This window comes from Equus przewalskii, chromosome 10, assembly GCF_037783145.1.
Source record: "Equus przewalskii isolate Varuska chromosome 10, EquPr2, whole genome shotgun sequence".
Lineage (NCBI taxonomy): Eukaryota > Metazoa > Chordata > Mammalia > Perissodactyla > Equidae > Equus > Equus przewalskii.
In genome coordinates, this window is record NC_091840.1 from 58066334 (window position 1) to 58094278 (window position 27945).

At 39.8% G+C, this 27945-nt stretch overlaps 1 protein-coding gene across 3 annotated transcripts; it reads right to left on the reverse strand.

The window, feature by feature from the left end:
• Positions 1-4: 4 nt before the first annotated feature.
• On the reverse strand, positions 5-27939 carry TTC19 (tetratricopeptide repeat domain 19). Of its 3 annotated transcripts, XM_070563520.1 has the most exons (10): positions 27691-27908; positions 27489-27607; positions 25701-25811; positions 24704-24742; positions 23892-23948; positions 23498-23559; positions 20668-20762; positions 3721-3875; positions 1983-2145; positions 5-1291 (listed from the first exon to the last, which is right to left on the reverse strand). In XM_070563520.1, the coding sequence occupies exons 1-10, from the start codon at positions 27872-27874 to the stop codon at positions 1158-1160; spliced, it is 1119 nt and encodes a 372-aa protein (XP_070419621.1). In that variant the 5' UTR covers positions 27875-27908; the 3' UTR covers positions 5-1157. The 3 variants fall into 3 exon arrangements, with proteins under 3 accessions (XP_070419621.1, XP_070419622.1, XP_070419623.1); XM_070563521.1 differs by lacking the exon at positions 20668-20762 and having other exon boundaries at positions 3721-3898; positions 27691-27939; XM_070563522.1 differs by lacking the exon at positions 27489-27607 and having other exon boundaries at positions 27691-27710.
• Between the last annotated feature and the right edge of the window lie 6 nt (positions 27940-27945).

Below are 27945 nucleotides of genomic sequence, written 5' to 3' on the forward strand. Positions count from 1 at the left end.
AATATTGTTGTAGAGTCTCTAGTTTATTATGAAAGGATTCTTCCAGTAAGTACACAGGAACCAAAAGTATCAGTTTATCATTCCTGCTCATATCCCCACCCCCACAGGCATGCCAACAATAACAGTGTTCCTTCGTGGTACCTAGAAAAATTGCCTTTCCCCTAGGCAAACAGCTCTCTGCAAGACTCCTAAGGTGAAAACATCCATGTGTATCTTGTATTTCTATACTTTATATACTGTGAAGCAGTGTGATAAAGCTCTTTCAACACAGCAGCCTACTCATTTAAGGTCACCTGACCAAATATGTTCTCCCACGGCTGAGAGAGAATCTCATTTGTTCCCTACTCTACAAATGAGGATACACACTCAAAAAGCCAGGACTAGGATCCAGGTTAGTGATGATTCTACTGTACCAGCAGTGCATATTAGAATGCCCTGGGTTGCAAAGGAATCAGAGTGCTCAGACAGCACTGACAAGGGGATATATTATTCCTTTCCTCCCCTTTTTTCACAGTTGTATAGAATCAGATAATATAAAACATACAGTTCACTTTTATTTATAATCAAATGGGTGCTATACTTTTCAAATGCCTAATTCCCACTTTAAAACTTTATGCTGGATGCTGGTGGCAAACCAAGATAATTACTTTTCCTCCTTTATGCATTCAGTCCCACACTGGGCTTCATGAAATAGATTATAAGAAAAATAACTCACCATAATCCCCCTTTGCCATGAGACAGGTAGCTCTGGTCTGCCAGATATTGATAAAATAAGAGAAGAGAGGGCAGCAAATCAATGGACCAAAATCTTATGGGAGAGATGCCTGGCTGAATTATCACCGCCCACCCAGAGGAAAACTGGCCCATCCTAATCTGTAGTTACATTTAGACCAGCACGGCCAGCACAAATGTTACAACTGAAACCATCACTTGACATCCATCTTTAGAAGTCATGTATCAGTTGGGAATGAAAGCTTTAAAAACACAAAAACAAAAGTGGCAGTGTTTATATACAACTTGTCCTTCACAAGGCTAAGTTGAGGAAACTTGAATATCAAGGACAAAGTATTTAGGCCATTGATTTGGGTGCTACTGAGACTGGAATAGCTGTTACTGCAAATTCTCTACAACAAAAAGGGATGTAGAGCTTGATAAAATTAAGCCAAATGACTACTTTTTCTTGACAGCTCAGCCAACTCTTCCCTGATGTGCTGTACAGAAACCTCATCTCTTTTCAGCTCTGCTCGCTTCAGGGCTTCCTGGTAGATCTCTTTTGCTTGTGCATATCGTTCTAAAACAACCCGGAGAGAAGGGAGAATAAGACGAAAATGTATGTTTTCAAAGTGATTCTGAAAGAGATTCTAAAGAGAAAGCACTAGTATTGGTACAGGTCTATTGTGTGCTTATTAAGGGACAGGCTGGTGCTGCCTCATTTCCTCCCCATTTGACAGGCTGGCTGAGAGAGGCTGTAAGCTGACCCAGGTGTAGAGCTCTGACCCAGTGAGTGCTGTGAAAGGGACTAACTGTGCCTTTTCCACTATAGCCCCACAGCCCTTACTCTATCAGCCAAGGACTTCACTGATGGTGGTATGTTTAAGAAAGACCTGTCATTCCAGGTTTCTGAAAATTGTAGGTGAGGCCCTAAACGGCATGGCATAGTATGTCTATCAAACTGATAATTCCCTGTCTTACCAGCTTCACGACTACACTGTGAGGAACAAATTAAGTGGTACGTGTGAAAACATTTAGAAATGAGTAAAGCACTACAGAAATAAGGTACTATCATTGCAAAGTTTTCTCTACCTTGATGTGGTTCAACAGACTAACGCAGGACTATAGAAGTTATATGAATTGGGCACAATGGTACTTCAACCAAACGTGCATTTGTTTTTGTATTATTCAGCCAGCCTTTGAATTCTGGAGCTTCCCCACTGCCCCTTGCCCCCGCTAAAGCAAGTCAGTCGAGCTTCATGGCTCCCTACCTCTGTGCATCAGAACTGCAGCCAGATTACTGAGCAGCATGTGTAGCTCAGGATGCTCTATCTGTCTCGCCAGATCTGAGGCCCTCTGAACATAAACACAGGCCTCATCAAAGCGGCCCTGTGCATCCAGGGTGGTAGCCAGGTCACTCATCAGCACAATGGTCTATACAAAAGAAAAAACAGACAGCTTTTTCTTTAAAAACACCTACAAGGATTTAACGTTAATTTGCAGTTTGACAAACTGAATAAATATACTTCAGATTTCATCTTTCCTAGCATTCCACAAAAAGTAAGGGATATCAGCCTTTAACAAATTATGTGCATTTATCATTCACATTGTACAGTGGACAGCATTAGTTTGACCCTCTGGAAACTGATACAAATTACAAAGTAGAGAACAGGATGAATATTACTTATTAATCTAATTATCAAATTAGAAGCACCAAATGAAAAATAGCCAAAAGCAGCTACAATATCCCATTTAAGGTTCAGCAATCTTGAGAAGCCAGGCTCCAGAGCCTGATTGTATTATAATGTCATTCCTGTTGGTGACCCTGAGACTCATCAAGAAGAAATATATCATTGATTTTAGCAAGATTCACATTAATAGTTTTTAAAATTTTGGTACGAAGAGAGGCAGGCCTTACCTCCTCCTCCACTGAAGCCATGCTTTAAGCCCCAGTTCTAGTACTTGGGGATTTCAATTCCACATTTGTCTTCCTATTCCTCAATTGTATTTCAGTAAGGGGACTCAATAATAAGTCCTAAATCCCTTTCTTGAAGATAATTCATAGCCCAATAACTTGTTCTGCCCATCTACCCCAGCCCTGGGACATGTTTAGTTACAACAATTTTTCTGGACATTTTATTTATTTACTTATTTTGGTGAGGAAGTTTAGCCCTGAGCTAATATCTGTTGCCAATCTTCTTATTTTTGCTTGAGAAAGGTTATCCCTGAGCTAACATCTGTGCCAATCTTCCTCTATTTTGTATATGGGATGCCACCACAGCATGGCTGGATAAGTGGTGTGTAGTTCCAAGCCGAGGATCTGAACCTGCAAACCCCAGGCCCCTGAAGTGGAGCATGCAAACTTAACCACTACATCACCAGGCTGGCCCCCAGTTACAATTTTTGTGTCTTATGTTTGGGTACCAAGCACTCACAGACACAGTAATCCACTTCTTACCTCTAACAACTTAAATTCATAGACACAAAGAGATGATTTCAATTCAATTCAATGTGTTTACTGTTCTAATAGAAAGGTTTGCATAGTGTGCTTAAATTCTGTGTTAGTGGTTTTTAATTTTTTTAATGCAGTCCCTTCTCCTTTTCCCAACCTTCCCCTGGCATTTTACCTGTGGGGCAAGGGAGGCAAGGATCTTCATGTATTAACCTGATCCTCATAAGACTCAGTATTCTGAAATACTGCGTTGTGTACTCAAGGCCTGGAAGCATGAGTGCCTGGTTAGACATGCCTTTTAGGAAGGTTGCTCTGCTGTGTAAACCAATACTCGTGCAAAACATTCTGGGCAGACCCAGGAAATGATCAGCAGTCTCAAATCCATTTTGAAACAAGTAGTCGTGGGAGGGGGAGTGGGGGTAAGAAAATGAATAGACTAGGGCATGAGGTGATACTCCTAGGACCATCTGCTAATTATCTGTTCCCAATGAGGACGGCATTTCACACGCATAAGAAACCTTTGTTTTACAGTCCTTCTCTCTGTTTTCCTCCCTTACCTGTGGGTGTCTTTCTCCTAATATTTCTTCAGAAATCTGCAAAGCTTTTTCATACATCCTTTGTGCCTGTGACGGCTGCTTGGAGAACAGAAGGTAGTGAGCATAGGCGTCTAAGCACATGCCAAGGAGGAGGCGAGTATTGGCTTTCTCGTCCACTAAGAAGGAAATAAGAGGATTGCTGGGAATAACAACAAGTACAATATCGAAAATGAGGCAGAGAACTGGCCAACCTACCCTCATCATTTTTCTTGTTACCAAGATGCACAAATACTTTAATAGTACAGGTCCCACTGAATGGTTCGTGTTACTTAAGAAGTGCTCCTAACCTTACACTTTGTTACACAAAGGTGACAATTTAGGTGGATTAACATCTAATTGGTTCCTGGACCCAATTCCAACGTGTGTATGGAGGCTTCCCCACACCAGCAGGCAATGCTTAGACACGAGCTGGGTCCAAGAATTCGACTAAATTCTGACACTATCTACCTGTCAGATTCCGCAGGTTAAGGGTTCAGTCCTACAAGACTGCAACCACCTCCCGCCATACATCAGTCTCAAGCTCAGGTTGTTACCCATGCTTCTGACTGACTGGCTACAGATTGGAGGTTCCCACGACCCTCCTCCTGGGACTTCAGATGCCAGTCACAAGTCAAGGTTACTTCAGACTGGGTATAAATCAGAGGTTCCCAAGATCCCCTCCTTGCGTTCGATTAATTTGCTACAGCGGCTCACAGGACTCAGAGAAACAAGTTACTTATTGTATTACCAGTTTATTATAAAAGGATATAACTCAGGAACAGCCAAACGGAAGAGATGCAGAGGGCAAGGTATGTGGGAAGGGGCACGGAGCTTGCATGTGCTCTCTGAGGGCACCACTGTCCCTCCATGTGTTCACCAACCCAGAAGCTTTCTGAACCCTGTCCTTTTGGGGTTTTATGGGGGCTTCATTACATAGGAGTGATTGATTAAATCATTGCCTTTGGTAGTTGATTCAACCTCCAGCCCCTCTCTCCTCCCCAGAGGTCAGGGGGTGTGGCTGAAAGTTCCAACTTTCTGATCACATGGTTGCCTCCACTGGCAACCAGCCCCCATCCTTAGCTGCTTTCCAAAAGTCATGTCATTAACATAACAAAAGACACCTTTGTCACTCTCAACACTTAGGAAATTCTAAGGGTTTGCGGAACTGTAAGCTAGGAACTGGAGGAAGACCAAATATATATGAGAAATGTATATCTGGATATTTCTTATAAACCATAATACTGTAACATCCAATTTGAAACTAATAATATTTAGCAGAAACAGCTGAAGATAAACTCAAAGAAGGACGAGTTAACAACAACAAAGAAAGTCTAGGACCAATGAAAAAGTTTTAAGGTGCAAAAAAAAAACAATGCTATAAGAAACCAGAGAACACTCAGAATCATTTAAAGAACAGTTAATCCACTTTCTGAATAATCATAATAAAGGTTCAGTGATATAGCACCTCTTGCACATGTTAAAAAATTGACTACACAATGTCTCAAAAAGGATAAAATTAAAACACCTAATGCCACATAAAAAGAATTAAGAGAACACAGATCTACAGAACAGTAACTGATAGCAACTTGCAAAAGTAAAGTCTTGGAGGGGCTGGCCCCGTGGCCGAGTGGTTAAGTTCCCGTGCTCTGCTGCAGGCGTCCCAGTGTTTCGTTGGTTCGAATCCTGGGCGCGGACATGGCACTGCTCGTCAGACCACGCTGAGGCAGCGTCCCACATACCACAACTAGAAGAACCCACAACGAGAAATATACAACTATGTACTGGGGGGCTTTGGGGAGAAAAAGGAAAAAATAAAATCTTTTAAAAAAAAAAAAAGTAAAGTCTTAGAGAGACGATACAAATATGATAATGAATGAGCTAGATTACAAGGAAATTCTGCAAACAGCTCAGCTGACAGTCAATGTTTACATAAACGACTTAAAAAAGAGGTTACTTCAGATAATCTTATGTAGTAACAAAACTATCAGACACCCAACTCAAGACGTTCAGTTGGATTTATTTACCAGCAAAGCTACCATTCCTATCAAACAGTTCTCCTTCCACATCTTCAAAGTTTCAGAAAACTTATAAATGGCACACAGAATTTAAAGAAGACTATGCTACCAAATAACAGCAGGACCGATTACTGAAGAGAGGGTTTAAATGAAACAGTGTGGCTGTGGTGGATGAAAATGACTGTCGGAATAATATCAGAGGGTAAGACAAAACAATGAAACTTTGCTTCAAAAAGAAATCCAAAGTTATTTACTTTGGCTTAGTTATATATAGAAGGTAAACGATAATCATCTTCCTAAAATCGAATTAGGAGTAGTTTTAAACAGATCACCTTACAAATTTATTTTCAAAAAATATAAATGAAAATTATATTTATGAATATAACCAATATAAAAAGCAGAACATAAGATGGCACCAACTAAATACCACATGCAAATATACCATATTTCTCTATTAAAAGGAAATACTAAAACAAAAAAATAAATCTAGGAGCACTCTTTTTAAAAAGCTAAGCAATAACATAAAATCAAGCAGCAGTGGGGCCTGCCCGGTGGCACAGTGGTTTAGTTCACATGCTCCACTTTGGTGGCTCAGGGTTTATGGGTCCAGATCCCAGGCATGGACCTAAACACCACTCATCAAGCCACACTGTGGTGGCGTCCCACATACAAAATAGACAAAGATTGGCACAGATGTTGGTTCAGGGCCAGTCTTCCTCACACACACACAAAAAAACAAGCAGCAGTTTAATATTAACGGTATTGTGAGATAATATAATGGAGAAAGGTTTAGTTAAAATGAGAAGAATGAGACAAATCTCTGTGCTATCTTCCAGTACAAACAAAAAGTCCAAGAAGATAAGCAATTTGTAACTGTGAGAAGATTTAGAATACCATACAGATGCTAAAATTCATGTTCTTTAAGAACATTTAAAGACAAAGAAAAGTGCTTACCATACACCAAAAATACCACAAAACATAATGTATAGTTATTCCAATTTTGGAAACTCTATGCTTCACAAATGACTGCTGAATCCTATTTCTCGGATTTGTATTAATTCTCTTTAAATATTTTTATTTTTTAAATATGCTGTTTTTACATTTTTCATTTAGAAAACATGTTCAGTACTATAACTCAAATAGACAAGAATAAAGTAACAAGTAATTCTAGTGGAAAATTACCGCTCGTGTCAGTAATGGAAATTGACTAAAATAGAAGAAAAGACAATAAAGCTTTATAGAAAGAATAACTAAGGAGGTAAAATTTCAGCTGTAATTTTTTTTTATTGTTAAGAAGAAAACATGTTTTAAATTCATAGCACATTCTGGCTATAATAACATGAAAAACAGAAATACTTTTAAAAAAATATACTTCTCTAAAAATAGGACCAAAGGAAAAATAAAAAGACTCCATAATAAAACTGTCATGCTGTCAAGTTAAGAGAAAACTTCACAGCTTTAATAAAGTACCAAAAAAGAGTTCCTTTTCTAGGTAATAACATTTAAAACATGGTTTCTTGAAACAGTAATATAAAAACTGCTAGAAATTAGACAAGAACAAACCAGACAGCCTAATAACAGCTGAGAAATAAATTGGGATTGTTTATACAGAGCTCCCCCCCAAAGGATTATTTGAATGGGCGGGGGAGGAGCATATTTCTTCAAACTTTAATTATAAATAGTTCTGTTTCACAAATTATGCCTAATCAGAGCAAAAGATGAGCTACCTAAAATCAGCCCATGAAATGAATGAGCTTCATTACAGAAATTTTTACTTAAAATATTAGCAAATGGAATTCTCCAATGCACTAAGAAGATGCCCAAGCAGCATTTATTCTAAGAATACAGGAACGGCTCAGTGTACTTAACGTATCAGTCTATCAAATTAGGCTTGCATAAATGCAGACTAAAAGGAATTTGATAAGGTACTATAAAAGCAGGAATAGGGATGCTCCATTAATAAGAAAAAGAGCATCTCTAAATTAGGAAAACTTGAGCACAGGCATCCAGCTCCCCTACCACCACCAACAGAAATCTAGGAAAGTCCACGGTATAAGAAGGAGGGAAGTAGAATCTGAACTAAGGCTTTTGTTTCTAGTAACATGACTGATAATCTGAAAATCCTTTTGCTTCGAATGTTAGAAAAATCATAACAAGTATCCTTTCACATGCATAGCTGAGCTCCCAAGAGAGGGAAATCCCAAGGGCCAGAAATTAAGAGTAAGCTAAAACCCAAAGTGGAAAGCCTATGAGTTGATAAAGCAAAAGCCCAGTTTTTTGTTGGTTTTGTGGGGGGCCTGAGTGTCTCTGTAATCCAGAATTGAGTTCTTCAACTTGTCCAAAACAAAGAACTACATCTGAAGCCCCTTGCATAAAACCAAGATGGTCATCATAGGCTACATGTGCTCCGGCCCCAACCCCCTCTCCCCACCACAGAGACCCCCAGGACGTTTGAATGGCTAAGCCTGGGATCTAGATGGGAAAAATGACTACCATGGAAATTTGTAACCATAGGCCTGTGCCACACGCAGTTTGATGTGTAAATTTATACCATCCATTTAGGTGTGGACCTGAGTGCCTGGAAGAAACAAAACCATTCTGGTGTCTCATTTTACAGCTATAAAGCCCTGCTGAAGATGAATTTATAATCCAAAATTAGTAAGCATGAAAATTCATCATAAATGAGAATCAGCAGACAACAAAAAAGGAGGCCTCACCGTCAAGAATTTTAGATAATTGAATAATCACAAAGTACACTAAGTTTAAGATAATTACTTACATATCAAGGATGCTCCACCTCAAAGCTCTGCACTTGTTCCTCCTTTGCCTGTGATTTCCTTCCCCTAGAAGACTGCCACTTGGCTTATTCCCCCCATTCTTCAGGTTTCTTATTAATTAGGCCTTTCCTGACCCCTCTATAAAACGGCATACTGCCCCAATATAGTCCCTATATACATATTCCCTCATATATGTATTTACATAGCACTTAATCATCTTTGGATATATTATCGATTTACTAGATAGTGTTTATTATGTTTTCCTCCACTAGAAATTTAGCTCCATGAGGCGGTGACTGTTTTATTTATAGCTGTATCTCAGTGCCTAGTAATGTGTCTGGCACGTAACAGGCATTTACTAAGTATATCTTGACAGACTGGTTGAATGAATGAACAAACAGAATTAAAAACATAAAAGTACTGAACTGAACATGGAAAAGATATAAGGAAACTAAAAATTAATTTTGAGTCTAGAATTAAACAACACTGGCACTCCATGAACCTATAAAATTCAATATACAGATGTCACTACAGTCAGTGAGAAAAAGATAGACTAATAAACAATCCTGAGCTAAAGCCTGTCCATGAAGGGGGAAAAACTTACATCTCTACCTCACACCATATTGAAAAACAAATTGTAGGTGAATTAAGGACTAAATGGAAAAAAGCCAAATATTTAGAAGAGACTATCTTTCTAACCTTAGAAGAGTGAAGGATTTTATTAAACAAGACACAAAAAGCACAAACTATATGGGAAAATACCAAAAGAGTCTATTACATTTAAATTTTAATCTCTGCATGTCAAATGCCCTAAAGTGAAGAGACAGGGCTACCAAGAGATATGTAACCTACAAAATATAAGATGCTCAAATACATAAAGAATTCTTACAAATCATTAAGAAAAAGAAAACGCTTAGAAAAATTAAGCAAATGATATAAACAAAATTTTCAGAGCAGGAAATCTGAATGGCCAATGAATACACGAAAAGATGTTGTATATCTCACTAAAAATCAGAAAAATACATTGAAGCCACAAAGAAATTCCATTTCATACCCACCAGATCATCAAAAAATTTTAAGTCCAACAATAACAATAACAAACATATACTTTTCACTTTGTTAGTGAAAATCTACGGTGGTAAAGCCACACTGATGAGCACTTTCGTAATATCTAGTATATGCACCCCAGCAATTCCACTCCTAGGTACATACCCCAGGGAATGTGTTACATGTGTGCACAGAGACAGATCCAAGAATGTTCAAAGAGGTATTATTTTCCAAAGCAAAACATGTAGAACCTCCATAACCATCAAGAGGAGAATTGTTGTATATTCACACAATGAAATACTATACCACAGTCCCCAGTTGCAGTGAATGAACCCATCATGGCCACCTCTAGCCTGGATCACTCCTTGTGAGGATGGAAAAAAGGCTCCACCTCACTCCTCATTCCCCTACCCCAGTGGATTAAGAAGTAGTCACCCCTTCTGGACAGATCTAACATAGGAGACATGCGGTTTGGCAAGCAAACAGGGCCTCTGTTCTAGGAAAACTGATGCTTTAAGTATCAACATGGAATCTTAACAATATAATGTTGAGCGAAAAAAACAAATTGCAGAAATAATTGTATAATATGATACCATTCATACAAAGTTTAAAAACATATTAACCTCATTTTATATATTTTTTTATTTTTTTTAAAGATTGGCACCTGAGCTAACATCTGTTGTCAATCCTCCTTTTTTTCCTCCTTCTTCTTCTTCTTTCCCCCCAAGCCCCCAAGTACACAGTTGTATGTTCTAGTTGTGAGTGCCTCTGGTTGTGCTATATTGTTTATTGATATATATAAGTGCAATAAACAGGCATAAGAATGATAAAGACCAAAACCAAATTCAGGATAGTAGTTACACCAAGCAGGAGTACATGGGGGTTTAAACTTACGAAAAAGAATCCTGAAGCACATACGGCAAAATACTTAGATTTGATAAGCTAAGGGGAAGATATTTGTTAAAGTCTCTACAGTTTATTTTTGCTTGAAATCTTTTTAAAAAACTACATCAGAAGAAAAGCACAGAACTGACTTTTCCAAATGATAATTCAGTATTGTGGAATACACACTGGAGAAATTTCCAAAATATAAGCAAGAAAACCAAGGGAGAAGAGGATAAATCTAAGGATGGAGGGAAGAGAGGGCAACATACAGGTAAATGACATTTCTGAATAAAACACCACAGCAAGAAGAACTGTAGCAATAATCAAAGATGTAATATAGAATCTCGAGAACTGGATCTTAAACATGAAGGTTCACAGAATAGGTAAAAGTCATAGAGAGACTAATCCCCTAAGCTTACGCTAATAATAACTTCTGAGTCCTACAAAGGAACCAGGCAGGGGGAAACAGGCTATCTGCAAAAGAAGCCATATAAATTGGCTTCAGAATGCTCTGCAAGAAATCCCACCAGATCACAGAGAAAAAACAAGTGGGGAGAGGGAAAGGTAGAAGAATGTTAAATTGTACTCATCTCATCTTACAGAAGAAACTGAAAACAGAAATTTTTTTTTCTTTGAGTCAAATATGTCATGAAGAAGTTTTTAGGTTACCCCTAATAAAACAGAAAACCATAGCCTTCCTTGCAAAATATAAATGGAGGTTTAGTGAGGAAAGAGTCCCTATAAGAAGGACCTGAGACCAGAAGTAACAAAAATGGAAAGCATTTTTTAAAATGCAAAAATTAAACCAAATATCACTTTTGATACTAATTTTAAATAGGTTTTAAGATTCTCTATCATAAGACAATGATACTCAGATTAGGTTTAAAAAAAATCCAAACATAGCCTTCTACAAAAGACACAGTGAAAACAAAGTGACTCAGAAAAAGTTTAAGAATAACATACACTAAACAATGGAAAACTAAAATTTCTAACAAATACCTTAAGCAGGACAAAAAAAGACTAATTTTTCCAAGAAGGGATAACTTACAATGAAGATATATATCTAGGACTGTTTAAATAGCATAGAAATATAGAGGAAAAAAAAATTTTGTCTAGAACAACTGGACAAAATCAACAAGGATACAGAAGACTTGAACACTATAAACCAACTAAAGCTAACAGACATCTATAGCATACTCCACCCGACAATAAAGGAATGAACACATCTTCTTCTCAAATGCACATGCAACGTTCTCCAGGATAAATCATACACCAGGCCATAAAACAAGTCTCAATAAATTCAAAAGCACTGAAATCATACAAAGCATGTCAACAACAGAAAGAAATTTGGGAAATTTACAAATATATGAAAATTAATCAACACACTCTGAAATATCCAAAGGGTCAAAGAAGAAATTACAAGAATTAGAAAATACTTTAAGACAAATGAAAAGAAAACACAACATACCAGAATTTATAGGATGCAGCTAAAGCAGTAGAAGGAAATTTTTGGTTGGAAATGCCTGTATTAGAAAAGGAAGATCTTAAATCAATAATCTAATCTTCCACCTAAGAAACTAGAAAAAGTGCAAACTAAACACAAAGCAAGCAGGAGAGAGATAATAAAAATTAGAGTGGAAATAAATAAAATAGAAAAACAACAGAGAAAATAACCCCAAAAGTTGGCTCTTTGAAAAGATCAACAAAATTGACAAAAACAAAGAAGAAACTATGAATGAAATAGTCAGGAAGGTTCTTTATAAATTGAGAGTGGTAAACATAACACAGAGGAGCTAAAACATTTAACAAATTAGGTTAATAAATTTATCACATTCCAGCAAACTCTTACATAGTACTTAATGAGTACTAGTCACAGTCCTAGAGCATTTACTTCTCATAACAACTCTATAAGGGAGGTTCTACTATTATTCTTATTTTATTGATGAGTAAACCGAGGACAGAGAAGTTAAGTAACTTATCTATAGTCACACTGCTAATAAGTGGAAGAGCCAGAATTCGAACTCAGGCACTTCATGTATTCATGAAACCAAATGTGCCATCAAAAACACTTCAACTTGCAGAAATGTTTTGATTATTTAAAATATGGAAACTGGACCCAGCCCGGTGGCGTAGTGGTAAAGTTTGCGTGCTCCGCTTCAGTGGTCCAGGGTTCACCAGTTCGGATCCTGGGCACAGACCTACACACTGATCATCAACTTATGCTGTGGCGGCATCCCACATAGAAGAACTAGAAGGACTTACAACTAGGATATACAACTATGCACTAGTGCTTTGGGGAGATAAAAGAAGAAAGGAAGAAGACCGGCAACAGATGTTAGCTCAGGGCCAATCTTGCTCACCAAAAAAATAAAAACATATATACATGAAAATGAACGAAACTTTCAGCTCATGGAAAGGAGGAAAGAATCAATGGACAAAAATCTCTTAAAGAGGAAATAAATCCATAAAATTAAGAACTGAGAAAGGACTATCATCTCAGATACATAAGAAAATACTGCAAATTGTGCTTTAAAAATATGATTTCATAAGAAAGTTTCTTTTAGGAACTCCAAAATTCTTTCACCCATGCATTCACTTATTCAACAGATATCTATTAACGCTGTGTTCTTGGCACTGTCCTAGGTACTGAAATCAAATCAAGAAAATGGAAATAACTTAAATATATGAGTAATCAAGGAAGAAGGAAAAAAGTTGCCAGACAATCAACTCTAAAGGAGATCTGGCCCCCGTGGTTTCATAGATTCTACAACTTTCAAGAAACAGATCAAGGAGTAGATTCCCATGTAACATCCCATACCTATTCAGAACAGAAAATACAGAAAGAATCCCAATTCATTTTATCATATTAATACAATCCTGCAATGACGAGCATAAGAAATAAACTATGGATCTCACATGAGAAAATAAACGCAGGGGACCAGCCCCGTGGCCAAGTGGTTAAGTTCAGCACTCCGCTTCGGCAGCCCAGGGTTTTGCTGGTTTGGATCCTGGCAGGGGCATGACAGAGTTCAATAGCCCACACTGAGGCAGTGTCCCACATGCCACAACTAAAAAATATACAACTATGTACTGGGGGGATTTGGGGAGAAAAGCAGAAGAAAAAAGAAAATAAAAGAAAGGCAAAAGTTCTAAGTAAAATATCAGCATTAAATACTATCCAGCAATATACTGAACCAGTTATTAGCAAGCCTGGTTTGCTCTAGATATGTAATAAATCTATTCATATAGTTTGGCACTAAATTAAGTATAAGACAAAGCTGTCCATCACCTCTATTATTTAATGTTATTCTGAGGTTAAAGCCAATGAACTAAATTTAATAATATACAGAAGTGTAATTATCTGACAGGAAACATTATTTCCCAAGCATAATATATATTTATAATCATAATATAATTATATATAAATATAATTATATATCTGGAAATAGTGTGAATATCAACTGATAAACAAATAGTTTAGTAAAGTGTCCACTTAGAATCAAATTTAACAAAACAGCTGTCACATCTATGTGAAAAAAATCTGTAAGCAAGAGCCATTTCATGCTCCTCAATCTTGGGAGCCTCAATAATGGGAAGACTCAATATTGCAAAGATAGTGAGTGACTTCTCTTGCCAGCAGAGCTGCTATCTGCCCCAGTATCCACTCTTTTCCCACATGTTTCAAGCTCTCTGTCTCATCCTCTGTTAGGAGTGGATCCTGATCGGTTTTAGCTAATCATGGTAATCCCATTTCTCTTGCTAAGGACTGGGTTAGAAATGCCATGTAACCCAATTCCAGCCAATGAGAAGTAAGGATAAATCCACTTGAAGGCGTCTAGGAAAGATTACCTTGATTCTAAGAGAAACATCAAAGAAGTCTCCTTTTCCTCTGGACACTGCCATTTCTGGACGAAATTCCTGGGACCTGGTTTAGTCACTTTTCAACCACTAGGGGAGCATGAAGACAAAGCCAACACACTGAGAATGATAGTGAGGAGGAATGGAAAGAACCTTACTTCAGGATTTCAACGAGCCTTTTATCATCTAACTCAACAGCCTGCCCCCCTTCACCAAACTGCCAGTTACACAAGATACTAAGTGTCCTTACAGTTAATCTAGTTGAAATTTTCTGCTATTTGCAGTAAAATGCTAACTTACTCAGATGGCAATCTCCCAAAACTAATTTATAAATATAATGCAAACCTAATATTCAGTCTCAAAGCACTTTGGGGACTTGACAAAATGATCTAAAATTCACACGAAAAATATCTAAAATTCATGTGAAAAATGAAAACTAAAACGGGAAGAAATTTTGCAAAAGAAGCACGTGAGATATGTATTACCATATAAATCAAATATATAATAACATATAATTCAAATAATGTATAGTCATACAAGCCATCAGATGAATACATTAGAATGGAAAACTCCAAAAGAAATCCAAGCATATACTAACCATAATAATTACATAATGATGACAGAATACTATCTCTAAGAAAGTAACTACTGGGCTGGCCCCGTGGCCGAGTGGTTGAGTTCGCGCGCTCCGCTGCAGGCGGCCCAGTGTTTCGTCAGTTCGAATCCTGGGCACGGATATGGCACTGCTCATTGAGCCACGCTGAGGCGGCGTCCCACACGCCACAACTAGAAGGACCCACAACTAATAATATACAACTATGTACTGGGGGGCTTTGGGGAGAAAAAGGAAAAAAATAAAATCTTAAAAAAAAAAGTAACTACCAACTTCATAAATATTTATCTGATTTCAAAGTTGAAAAAATATCTTTCTGAGCATTAAGCTCCAGAAGAGCAGGGACTTTTGCCTCACTTGCTCTATTCAAATCCTAGAACAATACATGGCATTGAATACCTACTCAATTAATATTTATTAAAAATTAGTAAAAATAGGGGCCAGCCCCATGGCCGAGTGGTTAAGTTTGTGGGCTCCACTTCGGGGGCCCAGCGTTTCATTGGTTCGGATCCTGGGCGTGGATATGGCACCACTGGTCAGGCCACGCTGAGGCAGTATCCCACATGCCACAACTAGAAGGACCCACAACTAAAATATACACCTATATACTAGGGGGATTTGGGAAGAAAAAGCACACATACGCAAAATAAATTAATAAACATAAAGATAACTGAATTCAAATCTAATTCCAAAAAGATTAAAGACTCATGCAAATCATACTTTGTGATTCACTTATATAAATTTTAAAAAGAAACGTGCAAAAACTAAACAATATCTTTGTAAGAGATAGAGAGGTAAAACTAAAGAAAAGCAAATGAACGATAAAAATTCAGGAGCGTAGTGTCTCTGGGGCAGGAATGGGACTGGGGCCAGGCACACAAGGGCTTCAAAGGTACTGTAATGTTGGGTCACTGCCTGTTCTCTTCATTCTTTAAACTACACAAATGTTAGTTTCACATTTCTTTTTAATTAAAAAAAAACCAACTCCTCTGAACTCTCCAAATACAAGGGAAAAGAAAAAAGCCAACAGGATAGAGCTAATATTCTTACAAAAAAGCACCAACAGATTATCAGTCTCACTGCTTATCAAAGAAATGCTAGTTAATGCATCAATGCCAAATCATCAACCTGACAAAGTTATAAAAATTAGTGAGTTTTGGGGAGAAGTGGCACACTGCCTTATCACAGTAACAAAAACTAATAAACACTAACACTTTTTGAGTACGTACTACGTATTAGGCATTGTTCTAAGTGCTTTACATATATTAACTCATTCAATCCTCCTAACAGTATTACTCTTAATCCCATTCGAGGATCAAAAGCACACAGAGATTACTAATCAACCGAAGTCACAAAGCAAATAAATTAGCAGAACCAGAAAATGTAAATTAATACAGTACTTTTAAGGGCAATTTTGCAATATTCCTCAACAACCTTAAAATGTACTACTTTTGAGCTGGAATTTCAATGCTCAGAATCTATCCCAAAGAAGCAGATCTGGACACCACTTTATGTCCAACAACAGAAGATTGGACTATTATGCAGATACACCATTTTGGATTGAACATATGCATTTATCTCCACTCCCTCCCAAAACACCATTAAAATCAAGGTTAAAGAATGGAAAAGATATAAAGCTACAAGGAAAAGAAAAGTAGAGAAGAATCAAGGGAGACAACAGAGATCAAAAAATTGTGGGACATGAAAAGCAGAGAAAAAAGTGGTCTATGCCAGTGATAACCAAGCCAACTGGTACCCTAGAACCCCAGAAAAGCTTAGGAATTAAAGCAAGCAAGTACAATGGTTATGAGAACAATTTGTCATATACACAAAAAACAAGCAACAAAAAACTCTAGTTAATTACTGACTTCAGAGAAAACAAAAGGTTGTACACAAAAGAAAATGTAATTATGTAATCATGTTACTTGCCTCAGCAGCTAATACTATTTATACATGATAATGTAGGCACAACCAAAAAGTGTGCTAAATCTTCACTTTTCTGTAAGTCAATAGATTCTAAAAATAATAAATCAAGAAACAACAACTTTATATGTTATTTAGAAACACAAAGAAAATAGAAGAAATTGATTAAGAGTTGAAAATAACTCTAGGAAGAGGTATGGCAAGGACTTGCTTTTTTAAAGCAAGTCTTACAATAGTCCTTGACTTTTTATACTATTAGGTAATATCAGAAAATAATTTTCAAAAGAAAAATAAAAATTTCTTGCAAAAAATTATAGAATATTCAGAAAGACACAAATAAAACCTAAATCTCTGGGGCCTGCCCCGTGGCTGAGTGGCTGAGTTTGCACACTCCCCTTCAGTGGCCCAGGGTTTCACCGGTTTGGATCCTGGGCGCGGACATGGCACTGCTCACCAGGCCATTCTGAGCCGGCATCCCATATGCCACAACTAGAAGGACCCACAACTAAAATATACAACTATGTACCAGGGGGCTTTGGGGAGAAAAAGGAAAAATAAAATCTTTATAAAGAAAAAAAACCCAAAAAAACCTAAATCTACCAACCAGAGATAACCACTATCTCTATTTTGGTATCATTCAGCCCTTGTTCTATGTCTGTGTTTAATTTACATATTTTAGAAAATTAGGCTCCTCCTTACTGTTTTGAAATCTGCTATTTCACTTTATCTTTCATGGGCATTTCCTCAGTAACTACATATATATCTACAATATGAGGAACAAAATGAGTACCCTAGACCAAGTTTTCACATGATGCCAAGCAATATACTCTTGGGATAGTTAGTCATGTCAATAAAAAGTAGATAAATTTGATAATGGATTTGCTTTGTTCAAAGCTGAGTGGGAATGTATTTCTTCAGAAAAAATAAGATTAAGAATAATGTAGCAAATTTTCTTTATTGTATAACTAGTAAAATGTAAAAGTAATGTTTATAATAGAAATACTTTGCTCTCTCCAACAAGAAAATCTTTGCCAGGAAAAAAAAGAAGTGTTTTCACAATATAGTACTAAAAAAAAAGAAATCAGGTTACAAAGTAGTCTATACAGTATGATCCCTAATTTGTTTCATAAAATGTAAACAGCACAGGGGGAAACAAGTCTGGAAAGACATACACCAAAGCATAAACAGCTCTTTCCCGGTAGCATGATTAAGGATGATCTTTATTTTCTTCTTAATGCTTTTCTAAATTTTCTTCAATGCGCTGGTACTACTTTTGGAATCAGAAAAGACAGCTTTATACTCTCAAGAAACTGTCCAAAGTCAATGCTATAAATGAAAGATAGCAAGGGTGTGGACAGTTCAAAAGTGACTTATTTGATAGTTAGACTTGTTTTTACATCTTCTGTGAACTTCCTCCACGCGTTTTCACACTGCACTGAAACTTTATTTACTTGGTGTTTGTTGGGTCTTTTGTTCTTTCACTCAACAATTATAAGACTCTATTACGTGCCAGGCGCTGCTCTAGGTATCGAGGGCTTAGCAGTGAACAAAACAGATGAAGTCTATCCCTCTTTGATAGGGAAGATAAATACTAAAAACATTTAAACAAAAATATATTTTTAGTGGCATACAAACACAAGCACACAACACACACACACAAACCTACTTTCAAGTGTGATGAAGAAAAGCAAAGAAGGATAAAGGGGTAGAGAGACACTAAGGTGGGAAGACACAATTGTTTTAGGCAGGGTAGGTCTCCTGAGCAGAGAACTGAATGAAGACAGCTAGCTAGGTAAAGATAGGGGAGAACAGGCTAGGTGGAGGGAACAGCGAGTAAAAAGGCCTTGAGACAGCCACGAGCTTGGAATGTACAAGAATAGTGAGAAAAAGAGCAGTGTAGTAAAAGTGGAATGAGCAAGTGGAAGAGCAGTAGTAGGTGATGCAGAAGAGCTACGTGGGGGTCAGATCATGTAGGGCCTTACAGGGCTGTACAAGGATTCTGAATTTATTCTAAAGGGGATGCAAAGGCACTCAGTTCTTAAAGGATCACTCTGCCTACTGTATGGATAACAGATTGTGTGAGGGAATGAAGGGAAGCAGGAAAACCTGTGAGGAGATTATTACAGGTGTCCAGGCAAGAAACAATGATGGCCTGGACCAAAGTGGTAGGGCAAGAGGATGAGATGTGGTCTGACACGGATATATAGGGGTTTTTTTAATTGAAAGCAGTTCAAAGAATTGAGTAACTCTTTTTTTTTTTCTTAAAGGTATGCTTTTTTTTGGTGACAGCTAACATCTGTTGCCAATCTTCCTCAATTTTTTTTTCTACCCAAAGCCCCAGTACATAGTTGTATATCCTAGGTGTGAGTCCTTCTAGTTCTTCTATGTGGGATGCCACCACAGCATGGCTTGATGAGTGGCGCGCAGGTCCACATCCGGGATGCAAATCGGCGAACCCCAGGCCACCAAAGCAGAGCACACAAACTTACAGACTCAGCCATGGGGCCAGCCCAGACATGGATATATTTTGATGGTTGAGCCAATATAACTTGCTGATGAATTACATAAAGGGAATGAGACAGAAATTTTAGATGATTCTTAGGTTCTTGGCCAAAGCAACAGGGTGAATGAATGGTAGTGACATTTACTAAACTGAGGCTGACTGCAGGAGAAACAAGTTTGTGAGTGGCAGAAATCAAGAGAAACCATTTCAGACATGTTCAGTGTGAGAGCACTGTTAGACAGTCAGGTCAAGATGGCAGGTAGACAATCTTACCTATGACTCTGCAGTTCACATGCAAGTTGGGCATGAAGATGTATAACTGACATTTAAAGGTATAGGACTAAATGTTACCTCTTAGGGTGTGAGGGCAGAGAGAAAAGAGGATGGCCAGAGACAACCCTGAGGTCCACTAACTTTAGAGGTGGCAAAGGGAAAGGCAAGTGACCAGTGAGGTGTCACAGAAGCCAAGTGAATAAAGTGTTTCCAGTAGGAGACAGTGATCACCTGGATCAGATCTGCTAAGAAGTATAGTAAGTAAGATAAGGATTGAGAACTGATGACCTTGACAATGGATGTAGAGTGATGCAGGAAAATAACTGGTTTATGTTCAAGAGGGAACTAGAAGACAACTGCGTACGGACAACTCTTTCAAGGCATATTTACTGCTTTAGGGACAAGAGAATTGACCACTGTATCTCTAGCATCTTGCTAGCTCTTGGCATAGAGTAAGTGTGAAATAAGTGTTACTGAATTAATGTCAAATCTGAAAATTCCCAATACTTCAAATCATATTGAGAAACTCGAATGGGTGAGAGCTAGAGAGCTTCCTGCCCACCTCATTCTGTTCCCAGCATAATTCTTTAGGCTCTTGATTTTAGGAAGACCCTCCACAATGAGGATGAACAGCAAAATCATAAGCTTCTCTTTCTCTTTCATAACTTGGTGTGTATCTGAGACAAAAAGGTAATTAATTAGCATTGTGACTGGCAGCTGAACCAAGAAATGAGAGAAAGATCTCCAATTTCTGCTCCCCAATTTTCCAGAGGTTATATATAATAAAAGTCAACAGGTAAATTATAAACATGTCACCAAGGGGTTAAAAAAAAACAGTGGTCAAGTCATTTAAACAAAATATCTTAATCCAAATCCTCTGCTGAGACCTTAAAAACAGACATTATTTTACAAAATGGGGAATTCTACCCCTCCTCCCCCTCGCCTCAATTCAGACACCTTTCCCTTCATCACAGCATAATAGTGAAGCCTTTGCAGCAAAAAGGCAATCTCCAGAAAACAGTCAGCTTTCCCTACCTGACAAAATGTCTTCTGCTAATTCCTTTTCTCTTTCAATTTTTTCCTCTAGAGTTGAAATGCAGAATTCATAGCCAGCAAGAGCAAATTCCTGTCTGTAAAGCAAAGATTAGTAATTGACCGTTCACCATTTCACAAACTCCTCTTCTACCCTCATTTTCCTAGCTTGGGTTTGAGCATTATCAATAAAGGAAGTGTAACATGGGAAGAGAATTTTGTTTCAAGTCTCTAAGGGGTGTCAATCTGCCACTTCTCAATAGGTTTTTTTTTTAGTCACCCATTTAATGTAACTTAAGACATAAAAAGCTAGGAATGCTGCCATAGTTTTGTTTTTAAAGATTTTTATTTTTTCCTTTTTCTCCCCAAAGCCCCCCCTGGTACATAGTTGTATATTTTACTTGTGGGTCCTTTTAGTTGCGGCATGTGGGATGCCGCCTCAGCATGGCTTGATGAGCGGTGCCATGTCCACGCCTAGGATCTGAACCAGTGAAACCCTGGGCCACCAAAGCAGAGCATGCAAACTTAATCACTCGGCCATGTGGCCAGCCCCTGCCACAGTTTTAGTAACTGACATAACCAGCAGTTTTCATCATCTCCCACTAAGTTTCAAGTGAGTCAGTTTCTCCGTTTATGAAAAGTCTTACACCTGCTCAAAGTAAAACTAGTATGAACAGAGGCTAAGGCCACCCAGCACTAGGATTCTAACTACTGACCTCATACAATTTCTGGAGAGGTTTACTAACTTTATACTTCTTCCAAGCTGCAGGTCTTTGATAAAAGTTTCTTTTACAGAAATGGAACTTCTAGCTATGGCACTAGAAGGCATTTAGCCCTACTCTAGCCCTGGACTCAGTCAAGTGTAGAGGACACCCAAGCAGCAGGCAGACTGACTCTGGATAGAACAAGTTGTCAACTGCTGGTTTCTATAAAGAGATGCGCAGAAACATGACAGAAATACCTTCTCCATCCAGAAGCTCAGCCCTGGTTCTTGCTCTTCCATTTTGACTCTAGTTCCTTACCAGAAGCAGCACTACAAAGCTTACCCCTTCTCTTAGTGCTTTGGCAGGGGAGAAGAAATGACCCAGAAGAACACAAGCTTCCCCAGACCAAAACCTTGGCAGGAGGGATCCTATCCAGCCACAGAGCAAGGGGAGGCTGCCCACAAGATGCTCCCAGTCAGAGAAAAATGTCTATAAACAACTCCATTCCTACCTAGTATCAGCCTTTCTAAGCCTCAAGATCTGGCCACAGATTTTCTGGTCTCATGCTTCTCTTAACAAAACAAAATGAAAAAACACTTTTGAGGAGCGAATAGAGTAACTTACAGGCTAATTATTAGTGGCTATTACACAAGCTTTCACCTCTACAAGACCATGAATTTGTCTTTCTCTCCAGTGTTATTAGCTATGAGCCTCTTCTTACTCTAGAAGTTCATACTACATCAACATCTAGTCCTGTTTGTTACTCCTCCAAGGGAGACTGATCACAGCTGCAATGCTCCCAACACAGCCAACCTCAAAGCTCCTCAAAAGACGTGAAGTCAGGGGCCAGCCTTGTGGCCAAAGTTTCACGTGTTTCACTTCAGCGGCCAGGGTTCACAGGTTTGGATCCCGGGTGCGGACCTACTCTACTCAGCCATGCTGTGGAGGTGTCCCACATACAGAGTGGAGGAAGACTGGCACAGATGTTAGCTCAGGGCTAATCTTCCTCAAGCCAAAAAAAGAGAGGAGGATTGGCAACCGATGTTAGCTCAGGGCAAATCTTCCTCTCACACACAAAAAAGACTTGAAGTCAAAGGCCCTCAGAAGTTCTAGCCTCTGGTGTCCAAACAAACGCAGGGAGACTAAGCAGGTCCTGCTGAGAATGAAAGGAGCTAGTGACTAGGGAATAGGGACCAGTGCCAGAGCCCTTGGCCTAAACGAGCACTCTTTCTATAGCACTAGGCTTTATATCATTCCAAACCTCTGGTATCCAACTTCTACAGCAACTAAAAACCTAAAGAAAAGCTAGTCTTAGGTCTTCCCTTAAATTTACCCAAAAACATAACTCTAGAGGAGTTGTCTGCTTACATCCTAGCTATTTCTTCTTTGAACTCCACCTAGAGAGAATGAAAGGCACGAGGCCTCACTTACCAGTACTCCTGACATTGGGCACACAATCGAATTGTTTTCTAAAGCTTTTCTTGTGTAGCTGACAAGATGTTTTCTTCTTTATACAAATTTAGACTCATCTAACACTTTTAAATTAGCACCAACTTCCTGTCCTACTTATCCAAAGGTCTCTCCTTTACTCCTAGATATTTCCCCTTCCTAAAAACCTAGCTACCTGATCTCTACATGCCTTAAAAAAAAGAGCCCACTGAACTAACCACTTACACTCCCACAGCAATTCTCTCATCGTTCAACTTTATACCTAACTTCCTGCTTTGTTGATACTTAATCAGCAAAATGGTTTCTTCAAAGTATATTATCCCTGGCAGCTTTTACATTGCCCCCTCCTCTTCAAGGAAGAGCTACACTAAAGTTCTGCCTATAACTTCCTTTCCCAGTTCAAGAAGGAATAGAAAACTTGATTAGCTTTGCCACAGTGCACCAGAGGTGTGAGGGCTACCTGCCCCGCTCAGGAGGCTAATGGAAACAGCAGGGCAAAACTGGAAAGGACTAAGATTTCAGAGATGAGAGACCGAACACTTTGAGAGTGACACCCAATTTTCTGGCGACTCAGATGATTAACAGGTAAATGAAAATCATATGACATCCCAGGGGCAAAGGTTTCTGCCCACAGCCCTACCGACCAGCTGCTGCCACACCTAGATTCTGACTATACTTACCTGTTCTGAGCAGCATAGATACTGGCCAGCTTTAAAGAGATTTCAATTATTGCATTGTCTTCCTGTTGGGGAAAAGAAAAATGAAGGAAATTCATGACAAGTAAAATTCCCTCCCTCACAGAATATTTCAGATCAACGTCTAGACTGACTTTGGCCTGAAAATCTTTATCCCTTACCATAGTCTTTATCCTTTTGGAGGAATTAGACAACTTTGAATTCCTCTGCTACCATGCTTTTGCATGAATGAAAGACTGACAGTTTTTATACAGATCCTGGGGGGAAAACCCACCTTTTTTGGCCAAAGTACACATTGGGAGCTAGGTGGAGTTTTCAGGAAGCAAGACTATTGTGAAAACTGCTTCATCAAGGGCCCAATCCTATGCAACGTCCTTACCTGTTGCGTGCCCCCTCCAAGCAGGTAACTCATTGTTGCCTTAAAAAGTTTTTCCGCCTAAAAGCATAGGGCAAAGATTTTTCTTTTACTTGGATCCCAATAGAGACATAACTCTGGATTCTAAGTACTAGTCTGATGCATCATTCCTTGTAAAACACAACATACACACACTCACATACACACAGCAAGGTGTCCTTGTAATGGGAAAAGACTAAAATACCGGGACCCCACATCCTCTGGGCACTTTGCAAACTATCCTGTGATGAGTAGAAACCAACTTCAAAAATTAACTTTTCATCCAAACCCAATATGGCAGAGACTGCAAAGTATTCCCTAATATTCACTCTTCTCTTCATCTTTTAAGTTAGAGAATCTCCTCAATTTTTAATAGGTCAGCCTCCTTTGAAGTTTGGTGTGGTCATATGATGAAGCTTTGGCCAAGAGATGCAAGCAGAAGAAAGCGTGAACAATTTTTAAATTTTATTTTATACGAAAGCTTCTTGCTCTCCATCTTCTCTTTTTTCCTTCCTGCAAGCTGGAGGTGAGCCAGTTTACCTATGCAGATGAGGACATATCTTAGAAGGAACCTGGGCTTCTGGACCATTTCAAGGAGCAGAGATATCTACCCATCTTCAGTGTTTAGCCCCCTCCAGATTAATGCATTAAAGAGAAATATACCGCCTTCTTGTTTGAATCACCCTATGTTGGAGTCTCTTTGTTACTGCAGCTTAGCCTGTACCCTTATTAATAGAGTTTCCTTGAGAGTAGTCTTTCATAAATTCAAGATATTACAAAGTAATTTACTTACTTACATCTTCAAGCTGACCCCGTATATATGCTAAGTTGGCCATCTGAAAGCAAATTACAAATTGTTTTTCAGTTTAGAGCACAGTGTTCCCACTTATTTCAAAACCTTTAAGCTAAAGACTCCCTTCTGCTTTCAACCTCTAAATAAAAAAAAACAGTTCAGGGCCTGGCCCAGTGGCACAGCAGTTAAGTTCACACGTTCTGCTTCGGTGGCCTGGGGTTCCCCGGTTCAGATCCCAGGTGCGGACATGGCACCATATGGTAAAGCCATGCTGTGGTAGGTGTCCCACATATAAAGTGAAGGAAGATGGGCATGGATGTTAGCTCAGGGCCAGTCTTCCTCAGAAAAAAGAGGAGGATTGGCAGCAGTTAGCTCAGGGCTAATCTTCCTCAAAAAAAAAAAAAAGAAAAAGGTTCAGAGAGGAGCCTGGCCAGTGGCATAGTGGTTAAGTTTGTGCACTCTACTTTGGCGGCCCAGAGTTTGCCAGTTTGGATCCAGGGTGCGGACCCACACACCACTTATCAAGCCATGCTGTGGCAGGCGTCCCACGTATAAAGTAGAGGAAGACGGGCATGGTTGCTAGCTCAAGGCCAATCTTCCTCAGCAAAAAGAGGAGGATTGGCAGCGGATGTTAGCTCAGGGCTAATCTTCCTAAAAAAAAAAGGTTCACAGAGAAAAGTATGTCACTAATCTGCTAGAAGCAAAGTACAGCAATGGCGTAAGAGCAAATAACTGCATATACTCTGATGATGACAAACCAAATCTAAATCCACTCATCAATGAAGAAACAAATATCATCAAATTTGATCTGGGATTGAGACTTCTCATAAGTGACACCCCAAGGGTAATAAAAATTGAAATCAAAAGAAACCTAATAAAAATAAAAAACCAAAGAGCTTTAGGACATCCTGAAGGTGAGGAATATAAATCAGGAGAGCTAACAACCCTTCTCTTGTATCCACCCTTCATCATCACGGGCTCAGATTGGTTAGGAGAGTTACCAAATCATAAGTGTAAGTGATGGCCTTCTTGTTTTCACTCTCATAGGCAAGACGAAGAGCGTCATGCAAAATTAACTCAGCCTCTTCTGGCTCATCTTTCATGATGCTCAACTGAAAAAAAAACAAAGAAAATAAAAGGAAATGAAATGTAAAGAAAGCAGACGCATGTACTACGAGACAGAAATGGATAAGGCAATACATCCCAATATATACAAGGAAGCTATTCATTCATTCATTTAAATATTTATTGAATTCCTACTATGCACCAGGCGTTACGTCTATCACAGTGACACTGGAGGTCAGCCTTTGTTGCAGCTATGTGTGGCTATATGACGAAATTTTGGCCAACAGATGCAGGCAGCAGGAATGTGAGCAATCTTTGTATCATACTTTATAAGAAAGCTGCTTGCCCTACACCCTCTTTCTCTCTTCCTGCAGGATGGAAATGATCTTGTAGAACAAATAAGCTTAATTACTACTAATGATAAGAGCTATGAAGAAAAGCAATGGAAAGGAACAATAAGGGGCCTCCTCTAAATGGGAGTCAGAGAAACCTTCCAAGGAAGTGACAGTTAAACTGAGGTAGGAAGGATGAGACAGAGTCAGCCGAATAAGAATGCATGGGGAGAAACGACCCAAACAGAGAGTAGGGAATGAGTGAAGGCCCTACACGTTGAAGAGAATGGTTTTTCAAGAACCATTCAAGAAATGAAAGGAAAGAGATGTGAAGGGAGGATGTGAGCCAGAGTATTATTGCCAAACAAGTGAGCAAGGTAGGGTGCTGTAGATCATACAGAGCCTTGCAGGCCATGCCAAAGAGTTTGGATTTTATCATAAATGCAGTGGGAAGTCATTCAAAATATCTGGGCAAGAAGGTGATATGATCTGACTTACATTTAAAAATATCAATCTGGCTGCTACATGGAGAATGGATTGTAGGGGGGCAACAGAGCAGGCAAGACTACTAGATAGCAGGCTGCAGCAACGTAGCTAGTGTGACAGCAGCAGAGACAGAGAAAAGGGGGTAAATTTGAGAAACATTTTGGATTTGGTGGTAACAGAATTGCTGCTGGACTGTAAGTGAATCAGGAGGTGATGGTAAAGTATCAAACGTTTTAGGAATGACTATGAGGTTTCCAGGCTGAAAAATTGGGTAGATGGAAGTCAAGAGAAGACGGTGAAGGAACGTGTTCCAGAGGCATTTAAGATCAAGAGTTTAGTTTTGGGCAGGTCAAGCCTGAGACGTAGGAGGGGCCTGCAAGTGAAGACGGCATGTCAGTAGCACACTGCGGTATGGGAATATAAATTTGGACGTTGCTGGTTGGCATCCAGGCAGTACTTAGCACAATGGAAGAGATGCGATAACCTGGGGAGAAGAGAAAACAGAAAAGATTGTGGAGAAAAGGAAGAGTTTAAAAAGAAGAGAACCAAACCGCACATAACCAACACTAAACTGCAATTTCAGGGCGCTACATGTGTGTAAAATTTTCTATGCCAGTCCTTTCAGCTTGACTGGTTCACTGACAGAAACAACTACAAAACATTTCCGCAAATTTTCTTTGGATAAAAGGGCGATGCCCGTGCTGCCATCTCCAGCTCCCCTCGAGACTGCAGCAGTTCCACTGCAGGCGTTCGAGTCTGACCAGCCTAGATGGCTCCCAACCCCCGCCCCCACGACCCACCTAATACCGGGGAGTCTACCCTCGGGGCCTCCACTGAGTCCTCGGGGAACCGGAGAGGACTGCGCAGCCACAGGCCGCCGGGCCCCGCGCACACGGGCCGCCTCACCTTGGCTCGCTTCAGCAGCTGGATGATCTCGGCCTCGGCCTCGTCCGCCGCGTCCCCGGCGGCGGCCCCGCCCGCTGCCGGCCGCTCCTCCGCCGCGGGCCTCGAGAACCAAGAGAGGGCTGCGGGAGGGGGCCCTGAGGTCACCGCGCGGCCCGCGCCCCGACCCCCGCCAGGCCGGCCCCGCCCGGCCCGCGCCTCTCACCTGCCAGCAGCGGCAGCAGGCCCGGGCCCCGGCCGCGCGGCGCGACGCGGGAGGGCGGCACTTCCACCTCAGGCAGCCGGCCTCCTGCCGGCCCCGGGAGCGGGCGCGCCGGGCAGCCCCGGCACCGCCGCCCCGCGGCCCGCAGGACGCCTCGGCCCAGGCTCTGGATGAGGAGCCGGTACATGCTCGCGCCGTGTCCTCTGCGCACTGCAGGCGCGACCGCACCGTGGGACGCCCCGCCCCCGACGCCGAGCG